The 12,108-nt window shown below is 48.5% G+C and overlaps 1 protein-coding gene across 1 annotated transcript in view; it reads right to left on the bottom strand.

Annotated features, from left to right (window-relative positions):
• Positions 1 to 5,627, bottom strand: part of ACAP1 (ArfGAP with coiled-coil, ankyrin repeat and PH domains 1) — a 50,020-nt gene extending 44,393 nt beyond the window's left edge. The window contains exon 1 of the mRNA XM_083410213.1: positions 5,212 to 5,627. Coding sequence (XP_083266339.1) covers positions 5,212 to 5,477 — 266 coding nt within the window. The 5' untranslated portion in view covers positions 5,478 to 5,627. The remainder of the gene's footprint in view (positions 1 to 5,211) is intronic.
• Positions 5,628 to 12,108: the final 6,481 nt, after the last annotated feature.

Here is a 12,108-nt window from a genome sequence, read left to right on the forward strand (position 1 = left end):
TGGAGGACAGGAGTGCCTGGCGTGCTCTGGTCCAGGGGGTCATGAAGAGTCGTACACCACTAAACAACTAAACAACTAAACAACAACAACAAAGAGTGCCGAGAGTTGCCCTGGTTTTCAGGCCTGCCCGAGTCCTGTGATTGTTGTTCTGTTTTTAATGCTGCGTTTCCACGTGATATGTGGAAAATTTGGGGTTGGCTTTCGCAGCCCAACTCTCTATCCAGGGGTTGGGTGTCTCCTAAGTCCACAGCCGGCTGGGGAAGAATGAGTGGAGGGCAGCCCCTAATCTTTCCATATAACAAATGCTATGATCAACCCTGGGACCTTGGGGTGAAAGGAAGGTAATAAGTAAATAAGTAAATGAGAGACGACCCCCGGGCATAGCAGGGGGTTGGGCTAGATGACCGTACGGGTCCCTTCGAACTCTATAATTCTATTATTCAAATCCTAGAGTGGTTCAACAATCAATCAATCAATCATAATAATAATAATAGTAATAATAATTTATTTGTACCCGACCCATCTGGCTGGGTTTCCCCAGCCACTCTGGGCAGCTTCCAGCAAAGATTAAAAATACATTAAAATGTCACACATTTTAAAAACATCCCTGAACAGGGCTTCCTTCCAGAGAACTGTAGATCTGTGAAGGGGAATAGGTAGGACTCCCAACTGCTCTCAGCACCCAGAACAAACTGGAGTTCCCAAGATTCTTTTGGGGGGGAGAAAAACCTGACTGCTGCTTTAAATCTTTAGTGTATGTGGGTCCGACTACAATTTCTATGTTACAAGGACCTCTGGAAAGAGTCCGGAATAAACTCTTCCAGGCGACAGCTTAGAATTGCAAAAGGGCCACTGAGATATCACAAATATTGGCAAGTTGTCGCTTTTTTAAAAAATTGCCAAGTCTTCCTTGGAACGGGGAAATTTTAATTAAACAGAGGAAGTATACAGCCTGGCAGTTTGGTGACAGAGGCATCGTACAAAAAAGGCTGCAAAAAGCCTGCATGGCTGAGGAGCACCCTTGCCATAATAAGACACCCACCCTAAGCAGCACACTCATGCATGCAGTCTGGTAGGCCAGAAAATAATAATAATAATAATAATAATAATAAATAATAATAATAATAATAATAATAATAATAATAATAATGTATTATTTATACCCTACCCATCTGGCTGGGCTTCCCCAGCCACTCTGGGCGGCTTCCAACAAAATATTAAAATACAGTAATGCATCAAACATTAAAGGCTTCCCTAAACAGGGCTGCCTTCAGATGTCTTCTAAAAGTCTGGTAGTTGTTGTTCTCTTTGACATCTGGTGGGAGGGAGTTCCACAGGGCGGGCGCCACCACCGAGAAGGCCCTCTGCAGGGAGACCAACAAGAGGCCTGATTCCCAAATTTTGCTTGGTTTCTGGCTTTTGCTTGAGTTACCTAGATTGGAGGTGCTCTGTAAGTACCTCCAAACTGGGTTCCCACTCCAGCTGCTCAACACAGGCCATTTCAAGATGGCCGCCACGCACACTTCCCCCACAATGCACCAGGGCTATGGCTGAAACCGGAGCGGAAGAAACTCAGAAGCGGCTCCGACGAGGAGGGAAGTGTGGCAAAACCACAGGAAGCTGGGAGGAACGAGGCAAGGCGGACGGGCATCAAACACAAAGCACAAGTTTGACGATGCTGCGACACACCCAAAAATAAAGTTGTGTGTGTGTTTTGTGGAAAGAGACAGCCCAGCCTTTCTCAGCTGGGGAAAGAGAAGCATTTTTAATACCACCCACTGGGCGTCCCACCAGAGGAAAATTGTGGCAGAACATCCTACAAGTGGAAATCAGTGACGCCTGGAAACAATCTCTCATGTCCCAGCCACACACAGCTGGAAAATGGAAACCATGAGGACACCGTCTGCGACTCTCAGGGCCATGTTCACGTTCAAAGCCATTTCACTCTGAGAAGGCGTTGCTTCTCCCAAAGAGTCCTGGGAACTGTAGTTTGGTTAAGGGTGCAGAGAGCCATTGGGAGACCCCTATTCCGCCCCCCCCCCCGAGTTTCCTGGGAGGTGGGAGTGACGTGTCAATCCCATATATAAAAGGATGTCACCTAGAGGAGGGAGAAAGGTTGTTTTCTGCTGCTCCAGAGAAGCGGACACAGAGCAATGGATCCAAACTACAAGAAAGAAGATTCCACCTAAACATGAGGAAGAACTTCCTGACAGTAAGAGCTGTTGGACAGTGGAATTTGCTGCCAAGGAGTGTGGTGGAGTCTCCTTCTTTGGAGGTCTTTAAGCAGAGGCTTGACAACCATATGTCAGGAGTGCTCTGATGGTGTTTCCTGCTTGGCAGGCGGTTGGACTCAATGACCCTTGTGGTCTCTTCCAACTCTATGATTCTATGATTCTATGTGTCAAACTGGCATGGCTTCCCCCAAGGAATGCTGGGAGTTGTAGTTTGGTGAAGGGCGCCGAGAGTGTTGCCAAGGGACCCCATATTTCCCTCCGAGAGCTAAAATTCCCAGAGCTCCCTGAAAACAGAGGCCGACTGCTAAACCGTTGTGGGAATTATAGCCCCGTGAGGAGAAATAAAGGGCTCTCTTAACAACTCTCAGCAGCCTTCAGCTCCCAGAAGTCTCTGGGGGAAGCCATGGCGGTTTGACGTGTTATCATATAAAGCAGGATCACGTTACGCACTCATGGCTTCCCCCCAAAGAATTATGGGAGCTGAGAGCCGGCTCCAATTTCCCACTCAGAGAGCGAATGTTCCCAGAGTTCCCCAGTTGAACTATCATGGCTTCCCCCAAGGAATTCTGGGAGCTGTAGTTTGGTTAAAAGTGCTGAGATTGTCAGGTGAGCCCCACTCACAGAGCTACAATTCGCAGAGCCAGTCACTCTTTCCCAGGGAACCCTGGGAGTTGCAGTTCTGTAAGGGTGTGCCTAGCAACTATGAGCACCCTTCTCAAACTACAGTTCCCAGGATTCCTTGGGTGGGTGGGGGAAACCATGGCTGTTTAAAGCAACATGCTACTGCTGGTGGGGCCTGTCTGAAAGGCTTTTGAGTCCCTCAGCTCTGAAAAATATACAGCCAACGCCGTCCTCCTCTGTACCACCAGAGAAGACCCTGGGGAGTTGGGGTTCCCCAACAGATGCACCCCTCAAAACATCACTGCCCCACACGGGTGTTTCGGGCCAGCCTGAAGTGCAATGCTTCAGGGCCGGATCATCATCATCATTTTTAATTTGTATCCCGCCTTTCTATCTTCCAATACTCAAGGCGGTTTGCAAGATGAAGAAACAAAAAATGTACATCTTATAACAATCTAATGCAATACAAAAATGGGATAATAAAACAGAACTTTAAAATAGGCAGCCTACATCAAAAGAGTCACATTCAACAATCCATTAGAATAATATAAAATAATAATGTCAACATATGAAAGTTAAACAGAAATCCACTCAATGGATGTGATTCTCTGCAGAAAGCTGCCCCAAATTTCACACGAATACAGTCGTACCTCGGGTTAAGTACTTAATTCGTTCCGGAGGTCCGTACTTAACCTGAAACTGTTCTTAACCTGAAGCACCACTTTAGCTAATGGGGCCTCCCGCTGCCGCCACGCCGCCGGAGCACGATTTCTGTTCTCATCGTGAAGCAAAGCTCTTAACGTGAAGCACTATTTCTGGGTTAGCGGAGTCTGTAACCTGAAGCATATGTAACCTGAAGCGTATGTAACCCGAGGTACCACTGTACACCCCAGGCACAGAATATGGGGCAACAATGACTGCCTCACACTGAAACGTGCCAGTTCAGGGGGCTTTGGGGGCCCAAGCGACACCAGGAACGCTTTCTAGCCTTGCCCCAGTTATCACTTCCTGCCTCCTGGCCCCAGAGTGAGGTCTGCGCTCCCATGTGTACAGGCCGGAAACTCCTGCTAGTGGGGTTTTTTTTGAGGGGGGGGAGAAGGGGGCACTACCAAAACCACACCACTAGAATAGCCCGCAGTCTCACACCTGCTCTGCCGGATTCCCAAGCGCTGAGTGTGGCGCTAGGAGTTTACGCGCCCTGAGCCTCAGCACAGCAGCCCTGACAACCGGGGTTGCCAACTTACCGCCCCTAACCCCAAAATCACCCCCCCTCCACAAGCCCTGCTCCTGCGCCATTAAGGGCAGGTGGGCAAGCAGCAAAGAACAGCAACCATTCCTGATAAGGACACAGGAGCAGAGAACTGGTTGAAAAGTTGGCAACCCCACTGGCAGCTCGCTCTGCTTCACAGTATCAACTCCACGCTGCCCCCTGTCCACCCCCCCAGCCCCCAAATTAGTAGTATTTTACACACACACCTCTCCTGCCACCAGTGGCGTAGCGTGGGGGGTGCAGGGGGGGCTGGCCGCACCGGGCGTAACATTTGGGGGTTAGGGTTAGGGGGCGCAAATCCACAGGTTAGGGGGCGCAAATCCATGGGTTAGGGGGCGCAAATTACTTGCCTTGCCCCAGGTGCTGACAACCCACGCTACGCCACTGCCTACCACTTCCTGCACTGTCGGACTCCTTTTGTAGCCTGGCGCAAAGAAGAGAGGTGGGGAGAAAAGGGCCCCAGAAAGGGAGGCAAAAACAAGGCTCCCCCTCCTCTTATCGTGAGATTCCTACACGGCAGGGGGTTGGACTAGATGACCCTAAGGGTCCCTGTATGATTGGAGAAATCCCCCCCCCACCTTCGGAAAAGGAGAAAAAGCGATTGATTTCCTTCCATTCTTTAATATTTCTCCCATCATTTAGGGTTCGCCACCGAAGCCCCAACACTCCTCCCTCTTCCGGACCCCGCCAGTTGGGTCTTTAGCCGCCCCCTCTGCTCTCACCACTAGGCGACACTTCCTCCCCTTCTCCAACAACGCAGCCTAGCCCTCCCTCTCTCCCCAAGCGAAAACTCTCCTTCTGAGTTTGTTTGAAAGAAAGGCAGGCCCGGGACGTCCCCCTTCCAAGGCCGAAGAAACTGCCGGCTCGTCTCCAACCAGTGGAGGAGGGAGGCGGGCGAAGGCAGGCAGCGGAGCCGTGCGCGGGAGCGAGCGGGAGCGCCGTCTCCGCAAGGCGCGGCGTCGGGGCAGCTGCGTGGCGGCGGGACAGCCCGCCTGCCTCCGCCTGGCACCGGCCGGAGCGCGATGCGTAAAAGCGCACCAGCTGCATGGCCAAGGGCGCACGGCGCGGCGCGCCAAGCGGACCCACCTGAAGCGCGGCGAGTCTTTCAGGCACTCCTCGAAGTCCAGCTTGACCGTCATCGCGGCGCCGTTTCTCCGGGAGGCTCCGGGTAGCCCTGGCCGGAGGTGGAGGCGGCGGCGGCGCTGATACCTGGACCAAACCTGCGAGCAGCCGCGCAGAGGCAAGACCAGCCAGGGGCGCGCGGAGGAGCAAGGAGGCGCCGCCGGCAGCGGCTCCTGCTCCGCCCCGGGGCGGGGTGCGCGGCTGCGGGCGGCGCCCGGCGGAGGAGCCATCCTCGCGGCGCCCGGGAGAGGGCAGCAGGGCGCCCCCCCCTCGGTCTGCGGGACGACCCCGAGCCACGCACGGGCGGCCGGTCCGCGAAGCCGAGCGCGCAGCGCCGCCTGGAGCAAGTCCCCGGCAGCTCCGCCCGGTGGGAACGACGCCAACGCACAGGGAGGTGGAGGAGGCGGGTTGGCTGGGAAGTGGGAAGATTCCCGGGCCGAGCCGGCCTTAATCGGGAGGAGCAGGAGGAATGGAGGGAGGAGCTGGCTGGATACTTGTAAACCGCTTTGAGCGTCTCTGCGGAGTAAGCGGCATATCCGTTTGGTGCCATGCAAAGCGAGCAATCGGATCTGGAGCCTGCCTGGATTTATATGTTACATAAACTTTATATACCGCTTGATTGTTTAAAAACAAAAAAAAAACTTTGCAAAAAAAACAAAAAGTAGATAAAAACAGTAGTATAAAAGTACATTAAAAAAAGTAGACAGCATCTTAAAAAGCAGAGACATCATCTTGCCGACAAAGGTCCGTATAGTTAAAGCTATGGTTTTCCCAGTAGTGATGGATGGAAGTGAGAGCTGGACCATAAAGAAGGCTGTTCGCCGAAGAATGGATGCTTTGAATTCTGGTGCTGGAGGAGACTCTTGAGAGTCCCATGGACTGCAAGAAGATCAAACCTCTCCATTCTGAAGGAAATCAGCCCTGAGTGCTCACTGGAAGGACAGATCCTGAAGCTGAGGCTCCAGTACTTTGGCCACCTCATGAGAAGAGGAGACTCCCTGGAAAAGACCCTGATGTTGGGAAAGATGGAGGGCACAAGGAGAAGTGGACGACGGAGGACGAGATGGTGGGACAGTGTTCTCGAAGCGACCAGCATGAGTTTGACCAAACTGCGGGAGGGAGTGGAAGACAGGAGGGCCTGGCGTGCTCTGGTCCAGGGGGTCACAAAGAGACAGACTAAACGACTAAACAACAACAAGATAAAAACAACCATATAGAAAAGTAGTCGCCAAACTTTCTCAAAAGGGGGTCACCGCCCCTTGGCTCCATAAACTCATCCCCAGTGCCCCCTACTCTATGAAAAGCATTATGTTTGCACTAAGGAAGATCATAACGCGGAAAAATTCCAAATAGGAACAGTAATTGCGCATTTATTCAAAACCCACTTTAAACTATTTATTTTAATGAATTGAACAGTGGTGACGTTGTTGGTGTCTGTCTTTGGAGACAACGGAGGAGAGCATCTCTGGGGGTGAGGTTAAGCAGTTGGACAGTTGCAGCATCAGCAGTGGCTGTAGTGAGACCGATAGGGGAGAGACATGTTTTGTTGCAGCTGGAGCAGAGGAAGACACCCGGTTGGGTTGCTGCACCATGGTATCTTACGGTTGTCGAACATAATCTGTTCCGGAAGACCATTCGACTTCCGAAATGTTCAACGACCGAAAACTGAAAGCAGAAGCCTCAATACAATAGGGAAACTCAAAGCAGAAGCCACGTAGCATGTTCGGCTTCCAAAAATCATTCAAAACTGGAGCAGTTACTTCCAGGTTTTTGGCAATCGGGAGCCGAAACGTTCCAAAATGGAGGCGTTCAAGAACTGAGGTTTGACTGTGCCAGCTTTTTAATGCCCGATGGTTTTGACATCTCCCACATCTCTCTGCTGCCCCCTTGCCTCTTACCACCACCCCACAAACACCCCAGATAATCCCAGCAGCACACTCCCAGGGGGTCGTGGTGCTCATTTTGGGAACAACTGGCTTACAGCTTCTCTATGGAGCAAGCAGTATATGTTGTTGTTGAGTTGTTTAGTTGTGTCCGACTCTTCATGGCCCCCTGGACCAAAGCACTCCAGGCCCTCCTGTCTTCCACCACCTCCCGCAGTTTGGTCAAACTCATGCTGGTAGCTTCAAGAACACTGTCCCACCATCTCGTCCTCCGTCGTCCCCTTCTCCTTGTGCCCTCCATCTTTCCCAACATCAGGGTCTTTTCCAGGGAGTCTTCTCTTATCATGAGGTGGCCAAAGTATTCAGGATCCGTCCTTCCAGTGAGCACTCAGGGCTGATTTCCTTCAGAATGGATAGGTTTGATCTTCTTGCAGTCCATGGGACTCTCAAGAGTCTCCTCCAGCACCAGAATTCAAAAGCATCTATTCTTCGGTGATCAGCCTTCTTTACGGTCCAGCTCTCACTTCCATACACTATGGAAAACCATAGCTTGAACTATACGGACCTTTGTTGGCAAGGTGATGTCTCTGCTTTTTAAGATGCAGTCTAGGTTTGTCATCGCTTTTCTCCCAAGAAGCAGGCGTCTTTTAATTTCGTGGCTGCTGTCACCATCTGCAGTGATCATGGAGCCCAAGAAAGTAAAATCTCTCACTGCCTCCATTTCTTCCCCTTCTATTTGCCAGGAGGTGATGGGCCCAGTGGCCATGATCTTCATTTTTTTGATGTTGAGCTTCAGACCATATTTTGCGCTCTCCTCTTTCACCCTCATTACAAAGGTTCTTTAATTCCTCCTCACTTTTTGTTAAATGCAAAGAAAGAAGCATCTCTGTAGTCTGCCCAAATTTTTTTTTAAAAAAAGCTCAAAGAAATAAACCTCAAGATGAATAAAACAACAACTTAAAACTTTTAAAATTTAAAATGCTGTCACCGCCATTGCTGCGCCAATAACGCACACAATTATTTCCAATCCTTATGGTTACAGCCTCGTGAATCCATGATACCTTCTTTTTGGGCGATCCCTCATACCCAAGTAAGATTTTCTTCCATAAACATGTCCGTAAGTGACTGTGGAGTCCTGTTCAGGATCCACATGCCCTTCCGCAGTGGTGACATTGTATATGTACAGCTGTGCTACCCCAAATGGCCATCGGGAGGCGCTGCAGCACTTTTGTTTCTTGCAATGGCTCCCTGGGAGAATTCAGGCTTGCAAGTTAAGAGTCTCCCCTTCTGCAGATGTCTAGCCTTCCCTAGGAAAGCAGCCAGCTTCTGGATAACTCCATAGTCCTGGGTCATAATTATTTTAATTTGTTTACTTTCAGCATTGTTCTACACTTGCTGGGGGGGTTTTGACCACAGCATGCAATGCGGTCAGTTCAGTTTAAATGTTATTTAAACAGCAGTTCTCACAAGGTGTGGCAGGAGAGGAGATGATCGCAACTGTGGCGGATAGACTCAAGGACAATCAAAGAATCATTTGAACATTTCAGTGGAGTACAGTATCAAAACGCTGTGGTTAAACCACAGAGCCTAGGACTTGCCAATCAGAAGGTTGGCGGTTCGAATCCCCGTGACGGGGTGAGCTCCCGTTGCTCAGTCCCTGCTCCTGCCCACCTAGCAGTTCGAAAGCACACCAGTGCAAGTGGATAAATAGGTACCACTCCGGCGGGAAGGTAAACGCCGTTTCCCTGCGCTGCTCTGGTTCGCCAGAAGCAGCTTAGTCCTGCTGGCCACATGACCCGGAAGCTCTATGCCGGCTCCCTCGGCCAGTAAAGCGAGATGAGCACCGCAACCCCAGAGTCGGTCATGACTGGACCTAATGGTCAGGGGTCCCTTTACCTAGATTGCAGACGTCCCTGATCTAGAACATCACAGCAGCCACCAAGCAGATGCCCTCACAAACTTCACAAGCTCATAATTTCCCCCTTCGTTTCCGATGCCTGGCACTTTCAGGTATACTGCTCCTGCAAGTGAGGCTCTCTTTAGGTATTGGGGTAGCCAGGAGGCTTGCCCACCCCCTCCAGGTCTTCGCCTCATCCCCATGTGAGGCCACAAGACTGCTGGGATTTGTGCTTTGACCATCTCAGAGAGAGATTGGGAACCTTTTCCAGGCCGAGGGCCACATTTGCTTTGGGCAACCTTTCGAGGGCCACGTGGCAGAGGGAAGCAGGGCCAGAGGCAAAAAGTGAGCAGATTCTTGCCTATGTGCACCAGGATACGTCCCAGCCATGAAGAAGCCCAAGTTAAATACCCCTTTGCCCTTTCCCAACACCTGACCAACCTGGCAGATCCACAAAATTAAGACTACTGAAATTTCAGTAAAATTCAATTAGAAAATAAGTATGGGGCATAGTACCTTTTCCAGTGTTGCTATGATACATATATGGTGGAACTGTTTAAATATCAAACAATTTTGGGAAATAATAGATAACGAAATGAAAAAAATGTTTAGATATTCATTTAGGAAAACACCAGAAGGTTTTCTATTGGGAATAGTACCAGGAAGCCTAAAGGAAGAAGACAAGACCTTATATTTATACGCAACAGTAGCCGCAAGGCTATTGATCGCGAAAAATTGGAAAAGTGGTATTGTACCGACAAAAACAGAGTGGCTTGTCAAATTATTGGAGTACTACAATATATCCAAAACAATGGGAGAAATTGGAAGGATCTCAAAAGAGAAGATAGACGGGGACTGGAAGGTGTTTAAAGGATACTTGCAAAACCATATCAAAAAATCAGAACTCCTATTAATAATAATAAAAATATCTTTATTGTCATTGCCCCTTCGGGGACAACGAAATTACTTGACTGCTCCATAAAAACACTAATTAAACAATACAGTATAATACAGCAAGGGAGATTAGATGACTTTCAAAGTCCGGGCTTCCCATTCAGGGCCGAGATCGCTCTGGAGAAGAAGCTGTTCTTAAGACGGCTCGTTCTTGTCTTCATCATCCTGTATCTCCGTCCCGACGGCAAGAGCTCGAAGAGACAGTGACCAGGATGCGATGGATCTTTTACTATGTCCAGTGCCTTCCTATGGCACCTTGTGGCATAAATCTGCTCTAAGGTGGAGAGTGGGCAGCCAACAATGCTCTCTGCTGCCTTAACAACCCTGCGCAACCCCATCCTGTCCTGGGTAGTACAGCTTCTGTACCACACACATAAGCCATAAGTGAGCACGCTCTCAATGGCACAGTGATAGAAGGCAAGCAGCAGTTTCTGCGGAAGATGGTTTTTCCTTAGTATTCTCAAAAAATACAGTCTCTGCTGCACCTTCTTCACAAGCCCCCTTGTGTTGACACTCCAGGACAGATCCTCTTGTAATTCAATGCCCAAAAATCTGAACGTTGTTACCCTCTCCACACAGACCCCATCAATCAAAAGTGGCTGGACATTGCTCTTCTGTCTCCTGAAGTCCACCACAAATTCCTTTGTCTTCCTTGTATTTATGAGCAAGTTGTTAGCTCTGCACCACCCTGTCAGCCGCTCCACCTCATCTCTATAATCCATTTCACCCTCCCTTTCAGGGATGAGCCCAATCACGGTTGTGTCATCTGCAAATTTGACAACCCTATTACTAGGGTGAGTAGCGACACAATCATACGTGTAAAGAATATAAAGGAGCGGACTGAGTACGCATCCCTGTGGTGTTCCTGTGTTAGTCTTAAGCATATTAGAGGTAGAATAAACAAGTTCCGTTTCAAATACTGAAATACTAAATAAGATGGATAACAATGTGTAATAGAAAAAGAAGTATGAAATTAGGTTAAAGGTGTGTGAAAGAAAGTAGTAGAAGTGGAAAGAAATTGCAGTTGAGTAGATTGGAAGTCAAACACAAAGGTGGGGTGAGGGGTGGTGGATGGTGATGGGAAAAGGAATTATCTGTGGGATTGAGTGTGGCTATGTTTGAACACTTTTAAGGATTGTATGAAATGTATGTTTGTATGCTTGTATATTCACAATATGTGTGTATTAATGCTGAATTATTTTAACAATAAAAACTAAAAGATTAAAAATTAAAAATAAGAAAATAAATATGGGGAAACATCTATAGATTTTTGTTATTTGTGTAGCTTTCTGCAAATGACACAAAACTTTATGGTAGAGCTCGTGCCAAAAAATAAATTTGCTGCATGAAATAGAATTAAAGATACTTGTGGATTCAGTTTTGAATGTTTCACAAAATTTAAAACTGCAGCCACATGTGTTTTCACTTAAAAGTAAACATTGTTGAGTTCTGTGAGATTTGCTTGTAAGTGAACAGGTTTAGGGCCAGACTGTTGGGATATGTGTTTTCCACAAATTAAAAACAATACAGGTGAAACTCAGAAAATTAGAATATTGTAGAAAAGTTCATTTATTTCAGTAATTCAACTTAAAAGGTGAAACTAATATATGAGATAGACTCGTGACATGCAAAGCGAGATATGTCAAGCCTTTATTTGTTATAATTGTGGTGTTTATGGCGTACAGCTGATGAAAACCCCAAATTAACAATCTCAGAAAATTAGTTTATTAAATGAAACCTGCAAAACAAGGACTGCAAATAGAGCAATATTGGACCTCTGAGGAGTAGAAGCATGCATATGTACTCAGTACAGTGGTGCCTCGCAAGACGAAAAGAATCCGTTCCGCGAGTCTCTTCATCTAGCGGTTTTTTCGTCTTGCGAAGCAACCCCATTAGCGGATTAGCGCTATTAGCGGTTTAGCGGCTATTAGTGGCTTAAGGGAATAGCAGATTAGCTGCTAAAAGGCTATTAGCAGCTTAGTGCCTTAGAAAAAGGGGGTGGGGAGCGGAAAAAAATCGCAGCAACTCGCAAGACATTTTCGTCTTGCGAAGCAAGCCCATAGGAAATTCGTCCTGCGAAGCACCTCCAAAACGGAAAACCCTTTCGTCTAGCGGGTTTTCCGTCTT

The sequence above is a fragment of the Podarcis tiliguerta genome (genome assembly GCF_965153285.1).
Source record: "Podarcis tiliguerta genome assembly, chromosome: 13".
Lineage (NCBI taxonomy): Eukaryota > Metazoa > Chordata > Lepidosauria > Squamata > Lacertidae > Podarcis > Podarcis tiliguerta.